The 22,287-nt window shown below is 46.7% G+C and overlaps 1 protein-coding gene across 2 annotated transcripts in view; it reads left to right on the top strand.

Moving 5' to 3' along the window:
- The window catches only part of pdgfra (platelet-derived growth factor receptor, alpha polypeptide), a 22,197-nt gene extending 328 nt beyond the window's left edge, over positions 1 to 21,869 (top strand). Inside the window, exons 2-29 of one of the 2 annotated variants that reach the window (XM_079267504.1) lie at positions 1,910 to 1,985; positions 2,157 to 2,435; positions 3,783 to 4,043; positions 4,971 to 5,110; positions 5,889 to 6,051; positions 6,351 to 6,543; positions 6,999 to 7,114; positions 7,385 to 7,681; positions 7,767 to 8,033; positions 8,120 to 8,250; positions 8,540 to 8,708; positions 8,799 to 8,988; positions 9,127 to 9,242; positions 9,959 to 10,085; positions 10,179 to 10,375; positions 10,822 to 10,916; positions 11,773 to 11,905; positions 12,097 to 12,201; positions 12,938 to 13,042; positions 13,362 to 13,515; positions 15,045 to 15,196; positions 15,447 to 15,562; positions 16,563 to 16,685; positions 16,806 to 16,917; positions 17,009 to 17,108; positions 17,229 to 17,334; positions 17,821 to 18,056; positions 19,118 to 21,869. In XM_079267504.1, coding sequence (XP_079123630.1) covers positions 1,922 to 1,985; positions 2,157 to 2,435; positions 3,783 to 4,043; positions 4,971 to 5,110; positions 5,889 to 6,051; positions 6,351 to 6,543; positions 6,999 to 7,114; positions 7,385 to 7,681; positions 7,767 to 8,033; positions 8,120 to 8,250; positions 8,540 to 8,708; positions 8,799 to 8,988; positions 9,127 to 9,242; positions 9,959 to 10,085; positions 10,179 to 10,375; positions 10,822 to 10,916; positions 11,773 to 11,905; positions 12,097 to 12,201; positions 12,938 to 13,042; positions 13,362 to 13,515; positions 15,045 to 15,196; positions 15,447 to 15,562; positions 16,563 to 16,685; positions 16,806 to 16,917; positions 17,009 to 17,108; positions 17,229 to 17,334; positions 17,821 to 18,056; positions 19,118 to 19,265 — 4,395 coding nt within the window. In that variant the 5' untranslated portion in view covers positions 1,910 to 1,921 and the 3' untranslated portion in view covers positions 19,266 to 21,869. Of the gene's footprint in view, positions 1 to 1,909; positions 1,986 to 2,156; positions 2,436 to 3,782; positions 4,044 to 4,970; positions 5,111 to 5,888; positions 6,052 to 6,350; positions 6,544 to 6,998; positions 7,115 to 7,384; positions 7,682 to 7,766; positions 8,034 to 8,119; positions 8,251 to 8,539; positions 8,709 to 8,798; positions 8,989 to 9,126; positions 9,243 to 9,958; positions 10,086 to 10,178; positions 10,376 to 10,821; positions 10,917 to 11,772; positions 11,906 to 12,096; positions 12,202 to 12,931; positions 13,043 to 13,361; positions 13,516 to 15,044; positions 15,197 to 15,446; positions 15,563 to 16,562; positions 16,686 to 16,805; positions 16,918 to 17,008; positions 17,109 to 17,228; positions 17,335 to 17,820; positions 18,057 to 19,117 lie in introns of both variants that reach the window. The other variant, XM_079267503.1, reaches the window with a different exon arrangement.
- The last annotated feature ends 418 nt before the right edge of the window (positions 21,870 to 22,287 follow it).

Here is a 22,287-nt window from a genome sequence, read left to right as displayed (position 1 = left end):
AGTTTATCCAATTATGAGGGAAAAGGTCTGTTCTTAAAACAAACTAAAAGTTTCTTGAAAAGTTGTATTTGCTGATACGGGTTTGCACTGCCGCCCTGAAACCCTTTGCATGCAACTTTTATATTCTGTTAGACTTTACATTCTTTTTGGGGGGGGGGGGGGGGGGGGGCATATGGTCGCGCCCCTGGACGCCGAGCAGTGAGATGCCGCTGACGGATGAAACGCGCTCGGTTTCGGGCCCTCGCACAGCTGGAGGCGTCCCCTCGAAGACGTGACCGTTTGTGGGACGCAGCCCGGCATGTAATGAGGAACACATTGGGAGTTGTGCATCGCATCATTGGGTTGTTTTCTTCTTTTTCTCGTGCAATGTGAGGAATTAAAATAAAATAAATACTCGGCACTGCAAATGAGTCCGACTGTGGGCTCCAGAGCTGCAGCTGAGAGGAAGAGGAGGAAGAGGAGGAGAAGAGCGTTTTGGAGCCACGGACGCATTCCTCATGAACCACCTACCGCTATGTCCCCCGAGGAATACTGATTGTGCTCAAAAGTGCTCCAATATATAGAAAACAAAAGAGAAATTCTAAACTTTTCTTTTATTCTTATTGCACATTTTGTCGTTTTAAGATTCTCTTTAAAAAGTTTCCATGGAAATCAAACTTTCCTTGAGGCGGGACTGAAGTGAACCATATCTCCCTCTCTGCAGGGGGCAGAAAGTTGAGCCGAGCCTTATCAGCTGTTACTCAAAGGCATGCAGGGCGATTCATTTACTGTCTGCCACATTTTGTGGAGTCGCTTGTTTGGGAGCAGGAGGCGTAAAAGAAGAGCCGGACATACAGGCAGCCAGGCTGGGTTCGATTTACGCGCGGCGGTTGAAGGATCCTCCACAAAACAAAAAATGTTTGAGACTCGGCTTTTTTTTGTGTCAGTTGATGTGATTTTTTGTGGTTACGGTTTGGGTCCGCTGATCATAGAGTCACAGAAACCCCATTGGATGATTTAGGAAGTTTCGGATGAGCCACAGCGACAGCTTTGCAAGTCAGGGGCCAAAGGTTTCGTGTTTCGGGAAATAAACTGAATATCCGCAGAGAGAAAAAGAGTAACAAATATAAAATAAGTCACTCCTGGAGCAGAGATGGCTTGAATGGTGTTTTTTTGTGAAGATATTTAAAACAGTTTAGACACGTTTTCTTTTAGTGAGCGCCTCTCAAACTATGTGGCCCCTACTGAACGCCCTGATCCAGGATCAGCCAGACAGGCACACAGGGGGTGATGTCTGTCTGCTGGTGAGCTGCGTGACCAAACCGAACCTGGCAGCCTCTGTGAGACGAGAAAGTCTTAATTCAGGGTCCTTTAGACATTTTATTAAAACATATGTTTGAGCCAAACAAGAAAGAAAGACAGTTTGCATGTGCATGTTATAGACTTTGCAATATAGTTGTAAATCAAAGCTTTGAAAAACGGATATTTTCTTCAAATCAGGCGAAAAGAACAACTTGACTGTTCAAACTGGAGATGATTAGATTCAAAGAGGTTTGATGCTGTTAAAATGTGGACTGTGTCGCCCTCTAGCGACCATTTCTATGTTCACGAGCAGCGCATCCTGTCTTCTCATCTACAGCACAGGAATTCAAACGTCTTGTTATCTTCAACCTACAAACAAACAATAATAATCCACGTAATCCTGTGATACAGTCCAGAGTTTTACTGTTTCAGTACTGCAGTGATGTGGGAGACCACAAGCCGAATCCGCCCAAATTCACTCTATAAATCTTTATGGGTTAATTAATAAAGCAAGAAATCAATAAAACATTGATTTATTGATTACATCGTCATTTTATATACTTGTTTAGAACGTGGAGACAGTGGTACATTGTTTGTTGACTAAATAAATCGTCTTTCTGTCTTTAAGGCTACAACATCCATGATCATGGATGACCTAAAGACGTGGGTCGTCTTTGGGGGTTTCCTGGTGGTGCTGCTTTCAGGTAAGTTAACAAAAAAAAAAAAAATAATAACAATAACAATAATACAAATTAAATATATATATATGACACATATAGAATATATATATATACATAGTAGGCAAATATACATAATATATATATATATATCTATATTTTGACAGTTGCTCTAATGTTTACAAAACTATCTTTCAGTTACTTCCGGTCTGTCGCCGCCTACCATCGTGTCCAACGAAGAAGAGTTCATCCTCCGGCCCAGCTCCGTGTTCAACATCAGCTGCACCGGTAAAAGAAACGTCGTTTGGGCCGAGCCGCTGCCGACAAACACCTTCGTGATCCCGGGATACTACACGGCGACGCTTTTCATTTTCAACGCCACCGTAGAAAACACCAACTACTACATGTGTACCTATGAGTCATTGGAGGGCGAACCGGAAGAAGACAATGAGGCGGGAATATACGTCTTCGTCCCAGGTGAACAACCGTTTTTTTAAAAAGATGGTGCCGATAGCCTAACCCGGAAGTTAGCGTCACACTGGGTCCCCTGAAGGTTTTGGATCATTGCAGTCAATAAACTCCGTTTTTAAACACAGGTTTAGGATATGTACACGTTTTATTCAGTAAGGAGCACCACTTTTTATGGTTTTCTATAAACAAACTACACCACAGTTAACATATATATATATATATTGTGTATATATATATATATATATGTATATATAGATATATTTTATATATATATTATATATATATGTATATATATATTTTATATATATGTATATATTTTATATATACATATATTTTTTATATATATATATTTTATATATATATATATATTTTATATATACATATATTTTTTATATATATATATTTTATATATATATTATATATATATTTTATATATATATATATATATATTTTATATATATATATATATATATATATTTATATATATATATATATATATATATATTTTATTATATATATATATATATATATATATATATGTTATATTACTTCACGTCACCACCGCTAAGCTAGTAGTCGCTAGCGTTTAGCTTAGTGGTCTCCTTTAGCCACCTGTTAGCAACCGCCACCTTTTTAAGACACGTGCAAAGTAAAAAAATTCACCAGATGAGTATTTACTGACATATTTTAATATCGTAAAACACACAATTTAAAAATACACTGTCAGCGTTCAAAATCCTTTACTTTTTCTTTTTAGTACATACAAAGTACCATAAACGTTGTGCTGTTGCGTGCAATATGGATTTAATTGGGACATTGTCATAATGCCACCTTAAACTTTGACCTCTTGCTTATTTATCTGCTGCCCAAAGGATTGTGGGTCAGAATAGCCAGAAAAGCGTTGTGAAAATGCTTGTAGGAAAAGCCTGGTATTTTGTGGCAAACTGCATTTGACATAATATGCATTGGGACCTATTGGGACACACTAAATCTTTATCCTGGTGTACATGCTGGAATTGGAACGCACAGATAAGACTTTGAGACGAGTTAACTGGAAGTGTAACAATGCTGACTAATTTCTGGGTTTTAGGACTCATTCCTGCAGCACTCTATAGTCAGGGCAGGGTTTACTGTGTATGGACTTTTAAAGTGAGACCAGCTAACGATCAGAACAGATGGGGCTGTAGCAGCAAAACACAAGGGTGTGTTTTATGCATTCAACTTTTAATTTGTATTAGGAATAATATGTTATCGCTTCGAAATTAAGCATGAATAAGAAGTACAGTGGATTAGAAATTCTGCTTTTCAATGAAACCTAATGTGACCTCCCTACTCTGCTTTGCACACACCTAGATCCCCAGGCTCCATTCGTCCCAGAGACCCCCGAAAACTTGGTAGTCCCCATGGACACACCGGGGGTCCCCATCTCCTGCCGGGTGTCGGACCCTTACTCTCACGTCACCCTGAGGAGCGTCCCCAGTGGAGAGGAGATGCTCGCCTACTACGACAACAAGATGGGCTTCTTTGGAAGTCTCTTGCCTGGACAGTACCAGTGTGAAACCACAGTGAACGGCCGGACGATCACGAGTGACATCTACACCGTGGAGACAGAGGGTAAGTCAAGAAGACGAGCAAAACGGACATTTCATAGATTTGCTGTAATATATTCTCGTATTAATGAACAACTCAGAATGAGCATGTAATTATTGTGTTTTTAAAAAAGCACTTAACTAATAGGATGCAAATTCTAAAACTGCACAGCTGGAATCAATCCCCAAGCATGTTTACAATGAGAGGGCTGCAGGCATGGACAGATTACTGAAGGGGCCTGCTGGGCTCTGGCCCAGGGGCCCAATAGGTTAGGGGGCCCCTGGGCCAGAGCTTCTGTTTGAAGTTACTGCTAACTAATGTCTTGTTGGGAAGTCACAAAGACACTCAAAACTACCACATAGATGCGAAACTAGCAAAAGGAGACACAAAACGACCACAACAAGACAGCAAACGACAACAAAGAGATGCAAACTGACCAAAAAGAGACAGAACACGACTACAAGGAGACGCTAAACAGCCAAAAAGAGACACAAAAAAAACTAAAAGAGACGCAAAACGACTACAAAGGAATGCAAAACAACCAGAACAAAGCACAAAACCACCCAAAAAAGATCCCAAACTTCATTAAGCGATGTAAAACAACCAAAAAGAGACACAAAACGACCAAAAAGATGTCTCTTTGAATCTGCAGCCCTTGTTCTTATATAGGAGAGGTGGCGGGGGCCTTTTACACATCGGCACCCAGGGGCCCATTGTCTCATAATCCGTCCATGGCTGCTGGGTGATCTCACTGCATGAGAGCTGTGACATCATGTCATCATCACAGAGGGAGTTGACTTATTAACACGTGCGTGCGTGCGTGCGTGCGTGCGGCTGTGTGTGTGTGTGTGTGTGTGTCGGAGATGAATGAGCTCTTGGTAATCAATCTGTCACAATGTTTGGAGCTGTGAGGTGACGGTGCTGATATCTGCTCTCTGGTGGTCCCGTTAGCCTCCGAGGAGGTGGAGGATTTTGACGTGGAGGTGAAAGCCAGCGGGGAGACGGTGCGAGCCGGGCAGCCCTTCAACGTCACATGTGTCGCTCCCACCGGATTCAACTTTCATCAGCAGTGGCTGCATCCGAAAAAACAGGCAAGATGCAGCCCTTTTTCCCTTTTCTTCGTGTGTGTTTTTAAGTTTAAATTGCGTCTCCTCTATGGCTTCATCCATAATAAGCTTTACCTTCTCAGCCGTTCTTGCCCCATTTCCTTCAACCCCTTGTCACATTTCCATGTCATTTCCTCACCACAGCAGCACCCAGCCTTAAATTAGGGAATAAAGTTTTTTGGCCCTGAACCCGCTGGTGGAATATAGCTCTGAGGGCGGCCCTTAGTGGTTACAAAGTATGTGTTCGGAAAGCAGCGACCGAATGTTGTGTCTTCGTCTCGAGGACGGGCGGCCAAACGGCTCCTGCTGCAGTTAACCCCGTACGCAGGACGCTGACAGGAAGTTGTGGACAAATGGCTCGAGGGGAGCCGGCAGTTCAAAAGAAGTTAAAAAAGAAAGAAAAGAGAGGGTTGTAAGTCCTTTGACCCCATCGACTGTCAGCCAGCTCAACATTTAGTGCTTTTTGAAGTGTCCGCTGAATGATGTGCATGTGCAAATCTTGTTTATATTCATATCCAGATTCATAATTCATCGTTTCCCTTGTTTCTCTGCATTGGGATTCCTCTAAGTCCTTTTCCAGAGTCCGGGAACGCTGAACTCCTGGTTTTGGACTCAGTCGCAATTACAGGCTTTTTAAACGGCTCTGTGATCCTGATTTATCTGCTCTAGCAGAGCAAGTGTTTTAACCATTAGTCCTAAGCAGCAGTACAACTCCACCATCTTATTACAGAGGTTTCATGTGTTGTTGTCCTGTTTCTTAAAGGCCGTGGACGCAGTTCAGATGAAGCAGACTCTTCCTGACCGGGTCGTCTACACGCTCAGCGTCCCACGAGCCACCTCTCAGGACAGCGGCGCCTACGATTGCTCCGTCACCGACGAGATCAGCGGCGAGGTCCGAGTCGGCAGCGTGGCCGTCACCGTCTTCGGTAAGCCTTCTTTACCCCGCCACCCACTTAATCCGACTGTAACATTAGCGTCATCCAGTTGAATGCGTCCACGAGGTGCGTTTAGTTTCAGGGTGTGTGGAAGTCATTTTCTGCCATCCGGCTGTAAAGCTTCGCCTCTGCTTTCAACATCAGCTGCTGTGTTTTATGGGATGGCTGCAGCAGATGTGTGTGTCAGGCCTCCACCCGTCCTCCCTCCGCTGTGCTGCACCTCTCACTCACTCAGAGTCTAAACCTTTCACCCATTCTCATCCATGTATTTCCTCTGTTGCTCTCTTCAGAGGAGAATTCCTTCGTGGCGCTGGACCACAGTGGGATTCTGGCCACGGAGTTCGTCAGCCTTTTGGAGGAGACGGAGTTCACCATCCTCATCGACGGGTACCCGGCCCCCAAAGTGTCTTGGCTGAAAGACGGCAGAGACATGTCGCAGAGCTACTACGTCCTCGCCAAGACGAGCCACCTGGAGGGGAATCGGTGAGAATAGAGCTTGTGATTCGTTAATGAAACACAGTTTCAGTTCTGACAGCGATTAAGACGCTTCAAGGAATATTTTGGGGAAATTATATCTGGTTTGTTTGCCGAGTTTGATGAGAAGATACTGATCTTTGTACGATAAATGTGAAGCTGGAGCCGGGAGATTTTTAATGCAGCAACAAATTAGTCAAAACATAAACAGGAAAATATAATTTGGTGTAAAGTATATAAACATAGAGTTGAATTAAATACATCTAATTCTTAGTAATAAAGGATTTAAACTAATAACATCAGTGAGCTGGTAGATTCTTTGTCACAGAGTCTGGCTAGCTGTTTCCCCGTTTCCAGTCTTTATGCTAAGCTAAGCTAACCGCCGTCATATTTACCGTCCCTGCGTGGAAGCATCAGGAGATAAAATGTATTTATAATAGATATTATTATTATTTTTCCCCCAGGTATCAAAGCGTTCTGACATTACGACAGCCTCTGGGGAAAGACGACGGGAACTACACCATCACAGCCCTCAGCGGGCCTCGCTCCGCTCAGTTCTCCTTCAGCCTCAGAGTGAAAGGTAAGACAAGGACGGACAGACGGGGGAGGGATGGACAAGAAGATAGATGGAGAGACAGACAGACAGATAGATAGTCAGACAGGTAGATGGATGAATAGATGGCTCAAATATTCACATGAATAAAAACAAAGCAACGTGATATTATTTTATTTTATTCTAAGGTGGTCCTTGAAAATGTTTCCCCGATCACACATGTGGCTCAGCAGACAGAGAACCCCAGAGGTCGAGGATTTAGTGATGACTGAGCTCTGCACACGTCTCTTCTTTCAGCCCCCACCACTCTGATGTTCCCTCCGTCCTCCGCCCCCGTGCTGCTGCCTCAGGCGGAGGAGCTGGTGGTGCCCCTCCACACCCCCTTCACCGTGACCTGTCGGGGAGAGGCCAAACTCGCCTGGGGGACGCCGATCGACGTGCTCGAGCAAGCGCGGGAGGACAACAGCGGCCTGTTCGTCACCACCGTCACAGTGGACAAAGCCACGGCGATGCACACCGGCTACTACACCTGCTTCTACAGCCGCAACACCACCGAGGACACGGAGGACAGCAGCATCTACATCTATGTGCCAGGTACACAGCAGCCTGGAGCTTTTGTCTATTTGTTTTCTGTTCAATGCTTTGTATCATCTGGTCTGAGAAACGTCTTGTACTCCAGATCCAGATGTTCCCTTTGTGCCGTCGCTGGTGCCCTTTGGCAACCACGTCCTGTCCGACCACGAGGACATGGAGATCCAGTGCCGCGTGTCCGATCCCAGTGCCAACGTGACTCTGGTCAACGTGGACACCCAGCAGCCCGTTAGCAGCGTTTACGACAGCAAGAGGGGCGCTTTGGGAGTGTTCACCGCTGGAACCTACGTCTGCAAGGCTCTGATAAACGGGGAGGAACACTACAGCGGGGAATACATCGTCCACGGCTGGGCAGGTGCTTCACCCTTCAGATACCAGCTCCGTGCTTTCTTTCTTTTATTTCCCCGACACATGTTGCTCATGTTAATTGTTGCATCTCAGGTGGCGCCGCGCTGCACGTTGAGCTGACGGCCAAGCGGACCGCTCTGCTGGTGGGAGACGCCGTCACCGTCACCTGTCTGGCTCGGGGATCTGAGATCCTGGAGGACCACTGGAAATACCCCGGAAAACTGGTGAGGACACAAGTCGTCCTATGCAGCACAAAAAAAAGATCTAGAACGAGTGTGTTTGGGTTCAGTCTCCCAAAGGTCCTGTTGCTGAAACTCAAATCACGTCGTTTTCATTGACAATTATTGTTTTGAGTCATTTTGTGGCAGAAAAGTATGAAAAACGAGTTTTCAGTGTTTCCCAAATCTCAAGATGACAGACATCCTCCAATGTCCACAACGCAAAGATATTCAGAGAGGAAACCAACCAACCGATCACAGCTCAACGTTCCTGATGTTCCTTTTTCTTTGACAGGCTAATCGTGGAATCAAAACAGTGCAGGAGAACAAGAGGGACCAGGAGATCCGTTACACCCTGACGATCCCGCAGGCCTCAACCAAAGACAGCGGCATCTACTCGTGCTCCATCACCGATATCATCAGCAACGAGAGCCAGACGAAGGAGCTGGCTATTAGAGTCTTTGGTACGACAGCTGTGTTTCATTTACTTCGTGTTCTTTCATCAACTTCTCTCTGAATGAGCGCTGATTGTCCGTCGGCCTCTTTCCTAACAGCGAGTGAGTTCATGTCCGTCTGGCCGGAGTTCAGAGAATATGAATCGGCGGAGCTGGACGAGGTCCGGGAGTTCAGGGCCGAAATCAGCTCCTTCCCCAGCGCCCACGTCACCTGGCTCAAAGACGGCGTCCCGCTCAGCGACGTGACGGCGGAGATCTCCACCAGCCTCCGGCAGCTCAGCGAGACCAGGTGAGCCTCCCGCTCGAGGTCGACCAATGACGAGTTCCCTCACGTCAAACAGGCCTCTCGTTAGGACTCGGTGCGACCGTGAACCTCCACGGCTGCTGTGTTTCAATTGCAGTCTCTGGTTTGTGTCGCTCTGTTTAGCTACATGGGTGTTCTCACCCTGATCCGGGCCAAGGAGGAGGACAGCGGGAACTACACCATGCGGGTGGAGAACGGAGACCAAAGACGAGACGTCGGATTGATCCTGGCGGTGAAAGGTCAGCATGCCGCTTTATGTCCTTAGTTACAGTCTTGTCCTCACATGTTAGTCTGAAGTTTCCTCCTCTGAACTTGTGCATTTTATTCTGTCTAAGTGTTTTATTTCCGTCTTATTTTCACTGCTGCAGTTCTTTTAAAATGTTGTATTTTCTCATGTGCTGATGTATGTGTGCCTGCTGTAAATATGGGTACTGATGTTTAAGTTTTTAGACAAACTGGTGATTTTTTGTGGGTCGGTTTTTCTGGCGGTACGCGACAAAGATAAGTCCTGCAGTGATGTTAGGAGGCGAGGGAAGACATTCTGATCGGCTGACTGAGGAGGAGTGACGTAGAGACGCCGTATACGTCGCTGGTAGAGACCTGTCAATCACTGTGTAGCCCCGCCCTAAAGCATCCCCTGCTTTATGGTCTGTGTGACTCTAAATGGACCATAATGTACTAAATGAACATCATGCTGTATTGAAGAAGACTTGAAACTAGAGATTGAGACATAAACTCATGTTTACAATGTTTACTGAGGTAATAAATCAAGAGAGAAGTAGAGTCATTTTCTATAGACTTCTATACAACCAGAGGAGTCGCCCCCTGCTGGACACTAGAGAGAATGCAGCTTTAACACGTGAAGCTTTGGCTTCACTTTTCAAAACCAACGGTAGCCGCCTGATTTACACACTCGTTGCAAAGCTTACCCCCCTGCTGTCGGACTGTGTTCCAGTGCCTGCAGTCATTGTGGACCTGATGGACATCCACCACGGCTCAGCCAGCGGCCAGTCTGTGGTGTGCATCACCAGAGGGCAGCCCACTCCGGTGGTGGAGTGGTTCGTCTGCAAGAACATCAAACAGTAAGTTTCTTCTTCAGAGCGACAGCCAACAGAGATGCTTGGATCAGCCGGGACACTTTGATTGACGTCATGTCTCTCGTCCTGTTGTGCAAGTTGTGCCAACGACTCGTCGGCCTGGGTGCCGCTCCCCGCCAACTCCACGGAGGTCGCGATGGACTCGCACGTCGACGAGGAAAGCAACCTGGAGAGCCGGGTCATGTTTGGTCACCTGGAGAGCACGCTGGCGGTGCGCTGCCAGGCCAGCAACGAAATGGGCATCGTCAGCAGGGAGGTCAAACTGGTGTCCAATGGTAAGAACACACACACTCACACACACTTGACATTTGATGTTTGTTGTTGTTGTGGAGTTGCTTCCGTTTGTGACACTCAGAGTGCGACAGCGTCACAGCAGCTGTCAGTGATGAGTTTGTGGCGAGACAGCTGATAGGAGGCTCTTATTGTGAAGGCTAATTCAGGGAAGCAAGAGATCGTCAGGCCATTTGCTCCTTCCAGATGAGCTTTACAGCCCCATCCTCACCCACTCCCCCGAAACCAGCGCCTGTTCCCTCCCCCACCTCCATGTTTTCTCCCCAGCATACCTTTTGGTCCCACTGGACACCGTCAGGATTTCATTGTTTCTTAGCCCTGACAGACGACATTTATTGTGCAACACGTGACGGACATCATGTCATGTGATGGACCATGTTAACACGTGTGACCCCCCCTCCCCCCCTCCCTCCCTCCTCCTCCCGAACAGGCCCTCACCCAGAGCTGACTGTAGCTGCTGCTGTGCTGGTGCTGCTGGTCATTGTCATCATCTCACTCATTGTCTTGGTTATTATCTGGAAACAGGTACTGTTGGCACCATTATGCATTCATTCTCACGTGTTCATCTCTTCTCCTGCACTTGTTTATGTATTTGGGAAATTTTGTTTTTGACAGCGAAGTAGCGCGACAAAGTCCAGCGTGAAATTCCCGATGTCCAGTGCGAGTTATCCGCATTGCTGGCTTCCATTTCAGTCACAAAATAACACAATAAAAAAACATCAAATAAGAGCTACCCAGACAGAGAACGTCTTAGAGGCTAACGAACGAATTAACGACAAAATACATAAAATAATCTGACCCAGAACCTTTTCCCGGGAAGACCCGCCCTCTGCAGCATTCAAGCGCTAGGATTAGCTGATGCTAGCTACTCGAGGTCGACGTCTCAACCAGCAACGCATGGCGGGTCTTTCCGCGTGACCAAGTTATACCGTTAGCTACGTTAGCATCGTGTCACAGCTGCTGGCGACCTCAAGCCGTGTATTGTCCTTTCTCTTGCTGTTGAGGGATTCGTCGCAGTGTTTCTTGAACAATATTAGGTGTTGAGAAACTAACAGCTGATGATGACCTTGAGGTTTGACATTGGTCATTGGTCAAAGATATATTTCTGCAGGTGGAAAATCCCACTTCAGTCCTTCAAAATATTTTTACCCCCACACAAATATTCCACCCACAAAGAACCCACAAAAGGTTTTTATAAATGTTTGGTTATCCACCAAATAGCAGCGCTGCCACCCGAAGCAAACGTCTGCTGACTTAATATAATACATAATAAATTAAACTAAATTTCCTAACAGACATTGCAAGGCTTTGGAGATGTGAGACCCAGTACGGCGTCCAACAGTGCTGCTGAATCAGCTCTTCCGTGTGTTCTGTCTTTCAGAAACCACGCTACGAGATCCGCTGGAGGGTCATCGAGTCTGTGAGCCCGGACGGCCACGAGTACATCTACGTGGATCCCATGCAGCTTCCCTACGACTCCAGATGGGAGTTCCCCCGAGACAGACTCATGCTCGGTGAGCTGACATATCATTCTTCCGATGCTCGAGCTGGAGACCTTTAAGTGTCGAGCTCATCTCGCCCGGGCAGAAGGGGGTTTGGTTTGACTCGGTCACAGAGGAGAAAGCACGAGAGCATCCAGAGAGCGAAGCTTCTTCTGTCTGCCGTCTGTTGATAAGTGGCTTCTTCACGCCGTGTCTCTCTCCAGGTCGTATCCTGGGCTCCGGAGCCTTCGGGAAGGTGGTGGAGGGCACCGCGTACGGACTGAGCCGCTCCCAGCCCGTGATGAAGGTGGCAGCGAAGATGCTGAAACGTGAGTTCAACAGATAAGATTAACTTTAAAGACGTGTGGCTGCAGGTCATCTGAGATGAGTTGAAGGGGTTATAGGGTGTGGTCAGGTGAGAGGTCGGTGAGTTGTTTGTGGATTCATTGGATTGGATTGGAATGTGGTCATCACAAGCTTAAAGGGACAGTTCACCTCTAAATGAAAACACATGTTTCTCCTCTTACCTGTAGTGCTCTCTAGTAATCGCGATGCTTTCAGTGTTCTGCTCACAACCTCTTTGGGTTATCTTCAGTAAACGGGTCATGAGTTCTAGAAAGAGACATTTCTGTTGAGTGCCATCAAGTCACATCATATCAGAGAGAAGACCGACATCTCAAACACTGAACTCACCCAAAACAATGTAGACTGATAAATAGCTCCACAGGTAAGAGGAAGAACATGTATTTTAGATTTTAGGGTGAACTGTCCCTTTAAACGATTTAAACCTTTAGTTCTCTGATATAAAATAGGTCAGTGAACGCCCCTAAATGAGACGACTAAACGTCCTCACATTCAAATCAGTGACACAAAATATCAGTCCTGTTGAACCATTTAATCCTGAAAACATTTCACCTGACAGCTGATTTTATTCAACGACTGCCGAAGTTTGGGGAAAGGAAGATACTTTCGAGTCTGCAGGATGACGAATGCACCTTTTTAACTGAATGTGGCTGATCACACGCCACGACAGTCACAGTTTCCCACGCCTCCTTTCAGCCACAGCCCGCTCCAGTGAGAAGCAGGCCCTGATGTCCGAACTCAAGATCATGACTCATCTCGGACCACATCTGAACATCGTTAACCTCCTGGGAGCGTGCACCAAATCAGGTAAACACTACACGCACACGCACACACACACACACACACACAAACGGTGCTTCAGTTTAAGTTTCCTCTTCTCTGCAATTTAGCCACCGCTTTACACGAGAGGCACGTTCACGCTGCTTCATGCACGCACGTTCACACTCATTCAGATGATTTACAGCCCAGAGACACCGGCCTCCGCTCTGCGGTGGGCGTGGTGCTTTATGGCAGAGTGGAGGCTTGCCCTCTCGACTGAGCTCTTCAGCCTTTACGAGCCTCTCTGATAAGATTAGCCTGCAGACTGACGCCGATGCACGACTCTTATCTGCCGTGTGGTTCCCAGGCCCCATCTACATCATCACGGAGTACTGCTTCTACGGGGACCTGGTCAACTACCTGCACAAGAACAGGGACACCTTCCTCACCCTGAACCCGGAGAAGAGCAAGAAAGAGCTGGACATCTTTGGGATCAACCCTGCAGATGAGAGCAGCAGGAGGTTTGTGTCTTAGATTCAAGACAAAAATGTAATTCGGACAGTTATCGTGTTCGGGAAATGTTCAGGGAGCGGACAAAAGCACATATTTCAATACACCGTCCCCATAAAAACCCTTTTGGGCAGCAGGAACCTTTTGACTGCAGGGACCAGAGTCTGAGTTTAGTTCTGGGAACGTTTTACCTCCCAAAGAGGCCGCGTCGGGTTTTTAACACTTTGAGAGGAAACTTTCAGGGTGGGGTTTGCAGGGATGACCGTCGCTGATTGGTCAAACACAAACGGCGCCGCTGCTTCAACTCGTTTACCGTTTCATTCAAGTACTCTCGTGTCATTTTAGGACAAGTGCTCTTCGTTTAATAACCTTAAAAGTAAAGTTCGGCTTTGCTGTCGGCTTCTCGACTCATTTTAAGCAAAGACGGAGAGAAAAAGAGAGATTTTCCGATTATTGTATTTTTATGTTACTTTCTAAACAGGCTCTGTGAAAAAAAAAAAAGTGAAGTCAATGCAGAACTGTTTTAAAACCTGCATTCTCTCTAATGTCCACCAGGGGGCGACTCCTCTGGTTGTATAGAAGTCTATGAGAAAATGACTCTACTTCTCTCTTGATTTATTACCTCAGTAAACATTGTAAACATGAGTTTATGTCTCAATCTCTAGTTTCAAGTCTTCTTCAATACAGCATGATGTTCATTTAGTACATTATGGTCCATTTAGAGTCACACAGACCATAAAGCAGGGGATGCTTTAGGGCGGGGCTACACGCTGATTGACAGGTCTCTGCCAGAGCGTTGTCCTAGTTTTCGTCTCACAACTCGAACCCTTTTCACCGTGTGTTTTCACTTCATGAAAGGAATGAAAGGACATTTACTGCATCAGTAAACACGACGCTGACCAAACCTCAGGTTTATTGTTTTTAGTTAAATCTGCAAACACACTGAGCTGCAGGCTGCAGAGTGTGTTTAACCCTGAGACCACCAGCAGCTATCGTCCCTTTTTTCATACGTCAGCGGATTAATTTGCCAGGTCTTTAAATCACTATAGAAACACAGACAACAACGGGCCGAAGGAACCTTTTTAGTTCCTTGAAAAGTAGTTCCTGGGACTGGGACACACACACACACACACACACACACATACGCACCCCTAATCGGTAACTCTATCGTCATTTTCTCCACGGTTGAGGAGATCATCTGGTGTCTTCGCCCTCATCAAATCGCAGCCCGAAGTGGTCTCAGCTTTCAGCCCTGATGTCATTGCTCTGGTACCGGTTAGTTCTGTCCGGCCTGGCGTCCCGCGGTGAAACAGCAGCCCTCTGTCTGATGACTCACCGTGACCACACCTCCAAATTGACCGTAACATGATTTCATCCCGGCTGCTGTGTACCAGACTCAACCACAGCTTCCTCTAAGGCCGGGCCAGAGAACACACACACACACACACACACACACACACTAAGGGACAGAATCCGATGTGTAACATGATGTGTTATCGCCACATCATGGCTCTAATGTTCTCCCTCTCTTTGCACACAGTTATGTGATCCTGTCCTTCGAGGGCAAAGCAGACTACATGGACATGAAGCAGGGCGACAACACTCAGTACGTCCCCATGCTGGAGATGAGCGACGGCTCCAAGTACTCAGGCATCCAGAAGTCCGAGTACGACCACCCGCCCTCTCAGAAAGGTACGCACGCCGCTCACCTCTCCTCTGAGCTACCGGTGTGCACGGGCTCGGCGTCAGCGCTGCGTTTGTTTTGGGTCGGCGGTGGTTTTGAGGGGTGCGGCCCTGTAATTACATGGAGAGGGTAATTGCAGCAGGCAGCGTAATGATGCCCGGTTTCTCCCTGACATCAGTTCAGACGGCAGGTCTGAGCAGCCGGTGCGTGATGGACGTATATACTCATGGCTGCTTTCTGTGTGTTTGCTTAAACCAGAGGACGAGATGGACGAGCTGCTGTCAGACGACATGAACGAGGGTCTCAGCACCACCGACCTGCTCAGCTTCACCTACCAGGTGGCCAAAGGCATGGAGTTCCTGGCTTCCAAGAATGTACGTTTTGTCCACAATAAATGAAAACATGTGTCCAGCTTTGGTTTAGGCATGGATGGGTTATCAGACATGTGAAGGGCCCCCACCCCTGCAATATAGGAACAAGAGCCACAGATTCAAAGAGATTTATTGGTTGTTTTGCATCTTTTGCATCAAATTGTAGTTCTCCGTCTCTTTCTGGTGCTTTTGTGTCTCTTTGTAGCAGTTTTGCATCTCTTTTCGATTGTTTTGCATCCCTTTGTAATTGTTTTCCATGCGTCTTCGGTAGTTTTGCGTCTCTTTTTGGTTGTTTTGTATCTCGTTTTGGTCGTTTCTTGTCTCTGCGGTTGTTTAGCATCTTTTTCTAGTCGTATTGCATCTTGTTTTGGTCACTTTGTGTCTGGTTATGGTTCTATTGCGTCTCTTTTTGGGGGTTTTCTGACTTCCTACCAAGAAATATAAGCATAAATATAAGGGCACAGGCCCAGGGGCCCCCTAACCTGTTGGGCCCCTGTGTGCCGGTCAGTAATCCGTCCATGGCTTTAGGTCCTGCAGCCTCACATTCCCGCTGGTTGTGGATTTTGTCCTATACGGGGACAGCGGTGCCGGCCAAAGGCGGACTGAAGCCGTTGGGTGATAAGCGGTCCGGTGAAGGCTGCCGAGCCCACTCAGGAGAGCAGCCAGGGGCCGAATATAGCAGCGGCACAGCCAGGGCTAGAATTACCGGGCTGCAGCCACAAGCTATTCACTCAGCTTCACAGTTATTATCCCTAAATATCCAGCGGTCACAGCCATCCCTCCAACTGGCATGTTTACACAAAGGCCGAGCTTTATGAAGCAAAAATGAAACGGCATTAAAAAATGAACTCGGCTGAAATGAAACACTTCCAGAAATAGATGCAGTCGGTCGCTGTGGGAGCGGAATGACTTCTGGGAACGGAGGGAACTGAGAGGGCTGAAAACAACAACCGTGTGTGAAGCGACGAGCTGCTGGTCACCTTTCTGCTTCCTCTCTTTGCAGTGTGTTCATCGGGACCTCGCCGCCAGGAATGTCCTCCTCTCTCAGGGAAAGATCGTGAAGATCTGCGACTTCGGACTGGCCCGAGACATCATGCACGACAGCAACTACGTCTCCAAAGGGAGTGTGAGTCTCCGCTCGCACCAGCTGTCACTTCAAACACAGCTTTCATATTCCAGTCTTTAACAGTTGTTTCATAACGGTTTTGCAAGCGAGACTGAGCATTTCCTCCCCGTCGTCACGCAGACTTTCCTGCCTGTGAAGTGGATGGCGCCAGAGAGTATTTTCGACAACATGTACACCACTCTGAGTGACGTCTGGTCGTACGGCATCCTGCTCTGGGAGATATTCTCCTTAGGTGAGCCCACTGCAAGCGTCTGTCGGAGAAAATAAAGCCTTGACATTGGAGCTGGATGATGAGAATCTGTTTTGGTTTGTTCTGTCTGAAGGTGGAACCCCATACCCAGGCATGGTGGTGGATTCAAGCTTCTACAACAAGATCAAGAGTGGATACCGGATGTCCAAACCGGAGCTTGCACCAGATGACGTGTAGGTGATCACATGATCATCACATGTGCTGTGATGAGGAGTGCCTTGTGTCGCGCTGTGATGTGCAGCGGCTGACGTGAGTCGAGTTAACGTCGCCTGTTTTTGCTTTCGTTCTTTCAGGTATGAGATGATGATGAAGTGCTGGAACAGCGAGCAGGAGAAGAGGCCTTCGTTCATGGGTCTGAGTGACACGGTTTCTTCTCTGCTGCCCTCCAGCTACAAGAGGGTGAGCCCCCCCCCCCCGTGACCCCTCAGACCTCTTTGGATTCCCAACACCTGCTTTCTGGCTTTACCACCTCTCATTCTCGACCTCGTGCACATTCTGTTCCTTCTCTCTTTGGCGTTTTCCAGGCTGACGATTGGCTCCTCCCCTCGCAGTTTTTCTTTTGAGTCGTGTTGCCGAGCAAAGTGCAGGTTTTTAAAACAGTGTCGAATTCAAAAACGCCCCTTCCACTTCCTGAGAGTGCATGAGAAGTGTTTCTGTGAACCCAACAAGTGATTAGAGTGCAGCTGGGTGAGCCTCCACCACCCGGCCTAAATGACCCCATTAAGCTCCACATGGCACATCAAAACAGCCGTACCTCTGCCTCCTTCACAGCGGTTTAACGGCACCACCGGCGCTCACACACTCGTACCTCCTGAGGCGTCACTGTGACCTTTTATTGATTCCTTCAAGCACTGAACCCCCAACGTGTCCGTCTCTCTGACGCAGCATTACGAGAGGGTGAACCACGAGTTCCTGAAGAGCGACCACCCGGCCGTGACTCGGGTGTGCGTGGAGAACGACGACGCCTACGTGGGCATCAGCTACAAGAACCAGGGCAAGCTGAAGGACCGGGAGAGCGGCTTCGACGAGCAGCGGCTGAGCTCCGACAGCGGCTACATCATTCCCCTCCCCGACCTGGACCCCATATCTGACGACGAATACGGGAAGAGGAACAGACACGGGTAAAGAAAAGCAAACATTCACCTCCACTGCTCGACCGGACGTAACCGCGTCTACTTGCACTGAGTCACTTTGTACACATTGTTTTAACTACACGACCTGTTTCCAGCATAAGTACGTGTACGAAGTGAGAAACTGAAGAACTGTCTGCTTTCATGATGTCTTCTCTCGTTTTCATCACAGCAACATAATCCTTGCAGGTTAAGCACACGCACTTCCCTTTTGACTCGTCCGTTCAGTTCCAACATGTTGCTCATCAAGTGAAGTTCAATGTTTTCATCGACTTGTAATCGATGCAGGTCAAGCAGTTGTTCAATATGGCAGCGACATCTAGTGTTCATACGAAGAAGTGCAACGAGCTCATTTATTCGAGATATACTCGAGTTCATACTTAATATTCTAGTCAGTGGGCCGAAGATGGAAGTGAGATTTACTGGCCTGACTGTAAGAAGTGAACGTAATCACAGTGACGTCACAAATCGACGACTTTAAAGCCTTCAGTTAAGCATTTTGGCTGTCGCCATCTTGTTTTTTTGTGACATTAGAGGGCGGAGCTAAGCACAACCGAACATTTTTAGTCGACCGACATTGAACTCATGAACTCAGTTACAATTAACTCATGAAGTGAAAACACACGGTGAAAAGGGTTCAAGTTGTAAGATCAAAACACGGACAACTACCAGACCGGACAACGCTCTGGTAGAGACCTGTCAATCACAGTAGCCCCGCCCTAAAGCATCCCCTGCTTTATGGTCTGTGTGACTCTAAATGGACCATAATGTACTAAATGAACATCATGCTGTATTGAAGAAGACTTGAAACTAGAGATTGAGACATAAACTCATGTTTACAATGTTTACTGAGGTAATAAATCAAGAGAGAAGTAGAGTCATTTTCTATAGACTTCTATACAACCAGAGGAGTCGCCCCCTGGTGGACACTAGAGAGAATGCAGCTTTAACACATGAAGCATCTGTTTCACTGTTCAGCCCCACGGGGCGTCTCCCTCACTGCTGTGTTCACCACAGACAACACTGACTTGTGTTCTTCGTGTCCTCTGCAGCTCTGAGACATCCGAGGAGAGCGCCATCGAGACGGGCTCCAGCAGCTCCACTTACGCCAAGCGCGAGGGCGAGACCCTGGAGGACATAACGCTGCTGGACGAGATGTGTCTGGACTGCAGTGACCTGGGGGAGGACAGCTTCCTGTGACCAACAGCCAGCCTGGAGAGCAGGAGCAGCGAAGGAGAGGAGGGGGAAAGAGCTGCGAGGACGCAGGACACTCGAGACAAAAACTTGTTAAATCAACCAAAGACTCGTCGCTGTCGACCCTCCGCTCCTCCTCCTCCTCCTCCTCCTCCTCCTCCTCCTCCCGTTCAGAGGACAGAACTAAAGAACCACTTCACCGTCTGGATGTGGGGGCAGTACGCACCTTCACTCCCCCCTGGACGCTGCCCCCTGTTGGGCTGGAGGAGCGAGCGCCGAAGAGAACGTGACACTTTAAGGGACTCGAGAGAACCACCGAGCCTGAGCGTCGGACCTAAAACGGATCATTTTCATTTGCAAAGCTTTATTCTATCGGGCATTCTTTAACAGCAACATAAGCAAGAAGGGACGAATTCAACTCCACAGGATATCGCTCACATGATATATAGATATATATATCTGTATGTGTGTATATATATATATTTAACCACTACAGACGCACTAAACTAAAGGAGTCCAACACGAGCAGCAGCATTGGCAGGTCGACTCACTTCACCCTCACCTGATGCTGGCACAATCAGGAGCACTGCTCCGATTCGAAGAGCTCAACATCTGGACGAACTGACCACATGCTGTTTGTTTCCTTTAATAGCAGGAACACGTGCAGTAATTCAAATCTATTTTCTTACTTCATCATTACGTAAACGTGTGTTGTTTGTGAATACCGTGGTTCTGAGGAAGAAGATCTTTTGAGTCGCCCGACCAGAACGTCCCCCCGACAGACTTCGGTCTGAAAACACGAAGAAACAAAGTGTGATTGTATTGTAAATACTCCAGAGGTGTTGTTTTTATATGAGAGAGATTATTGGGATAACCGTTATTTTTCTGTAAGCACATATTAAGCTTCTGCAATGCTTCCGATGCTGCTTCTGATGAATCCATCGCAACAAAGCAAATATAACTCATTTCCCTCCTGTAGGAATCACGTCTGCGATCATATCGTGGATATCATATAGTCTCTGACGATATTTGCGGATTAGAAATATTCATATTTGATCATGTTTTTAATGTATGATATGGATCGTAATCAATTTAGCGACAACAAAATGAGGAACTACAGGAGATCAAAGAGAAACCGAGTTCATCACGTCAGTTAACAAAGAACGGTTCATTACGGTGTCTCGTACCGTATCGTCTGTCCCGACGTCTTCAAAGAGGTTCAGCAGCAGGTTGCGTCCTCCTGTCTCGTACCGTATCGTCTGTCCCGACGTCTTCAAAGAGCTGCGGCAGCAGGTTGTGTCCTCCTGTCTCGTACCGTATCGTCTGTCCCGACGTCTTCAAAGAGCTTCAGCGGTGACGTGTTTTTGAAGTCCAACAGGAAGTCAGCATCTCACTAGTTCCCTCAACAAGAAGCCAATGAGATTCATCTGTTGGATTTTGGATTATTACAGAAAATAATCTCTGTGGCAAACAAACGTTTTTGATACTTACAAACTTTGTTCATCAAGATAATCCTCACAAACGAACATCACTTTTCAGGTTCTTTGAAGCGTGAACCCAATCAGCAGCAGTAAGAAGCTAACGCTAGGCTATAACCCACAGACTGTATACAAGAAGTGGACGTATTGCTGTAACGTCACCCGTCGGTTTGTGGTCCGCAGTTTTGAAGCCTTGACTTCAGCATTTTTGGCTGTCGCCATCTTGTTTTTTTTGCAACCAGTGAACAGGAAGTGACCATATTAGTACTGAGGAGTAGTGACGTAGAGACGCCGTATACGTGAGACCTGTCAATCACTGTGTAGCCCCGCCCTAAAGCATCCCCTGCTTTATGGTCTGTGTGACTCTAAATGGAGCATAATGTACTAAATGAACATCATGCTGTATTGAAGCAGACTTGAAACTAGAGATTGAGACCATAAACTCATGTTTACAATGTTTACTGAGGTAATAAATCAAGAGAGAAGTAGTCATTTTCTCATAGACTTCTATACAACCAGAGGAGTCGCCCCCTGGTGGACACTAGAGAGAATGCAGCTTTAAGACACTTCAGCATCGGCGTCACATTTCAGATCTGCTTCTAAATTCACCTCAGTAGTATTTACTGACATATTTCATATCGTAGAACAAAACCACAGACCTTATTTCAGACATCAACAAAAACACACTTGACTTCCAGACGAGGGAACAGGAAGTGTAAAAGAATTACTTCCTGGTTTTAGGACTCACTCCTGCAGTTCTCTGAGCAGGTTCTAGTTAAACTCGGACGCTCGATGGACTAGAGAATCATGTCGATGTTATACATCAGTGTATGTGTAGACTCTGTAATCCTCCAGCTACTGTACCAGCTGTGCCACTGCCATTCCTTTTGACTGTGATATAATCTGTTGCACTTTCCTCCTTTTCTTCCATTTTGTTTTGGATGCTCTACAGAAAGGTCTTGAGATGTGCAGTCAGCCCGTGTGGATGTGAATGTTTGTGACGTGTTGTTGACGGTACAGTATCTGTAATAATAGCTAATCACCCCCAATATGATGAGTTAATACTATGTTTCAATATGTTACATCATGTACATTCAGATGATTTATATTTCAATAAATGATTTATAATGTAAAAAAAGAACAAGACCTCCCGCTCGCTGTGGTTTTAAATGATTACACAACCAAACAGACCCTCCAGGACCCCTTGTTATAAAAGGGGGGGGGGGGGGGGTCCAAATATAGAATCCTAAAAGTACATATTTGTCCCGGAGGATATTAGAAGCAGCATTCCTGGACGAGAACAATACGACTCTTTTTATGTTCATGAATATAACATGTTGCTGTTGGTCATAAAAACATCAACATGACGAATACAAGACTGGTAGAAGAAGTGCCTTTGGGCATGTCTCACACACACACACACACACACACACGACCAGCGGCGTGAGGGAAATTACATAGATCAGTGACAGTAGATAAAAAATAAAACAATGTTAATTCGGAAAAGCCTCATTTTTATATTTAAACATAAAAATCATCCGTTTTATAGC

The sequence above is a fragment of the Melanostigma gelatinosum genome (genome assembly GCF_949748355.1).
Source record: "Melanostigma gelatinosum genome assembly, chromosome: 4".
NCBI lineage: Eukaryota > Metazoa > Chordata > Actinopteri > Perciformes > Zoarcidae > Melanostigma > Melanostigma gelatinosum.
Note: the sequence above shows the minus strand (reverse complement) of the source record. Positions and strands in the feature narration are given on the sequence as shown.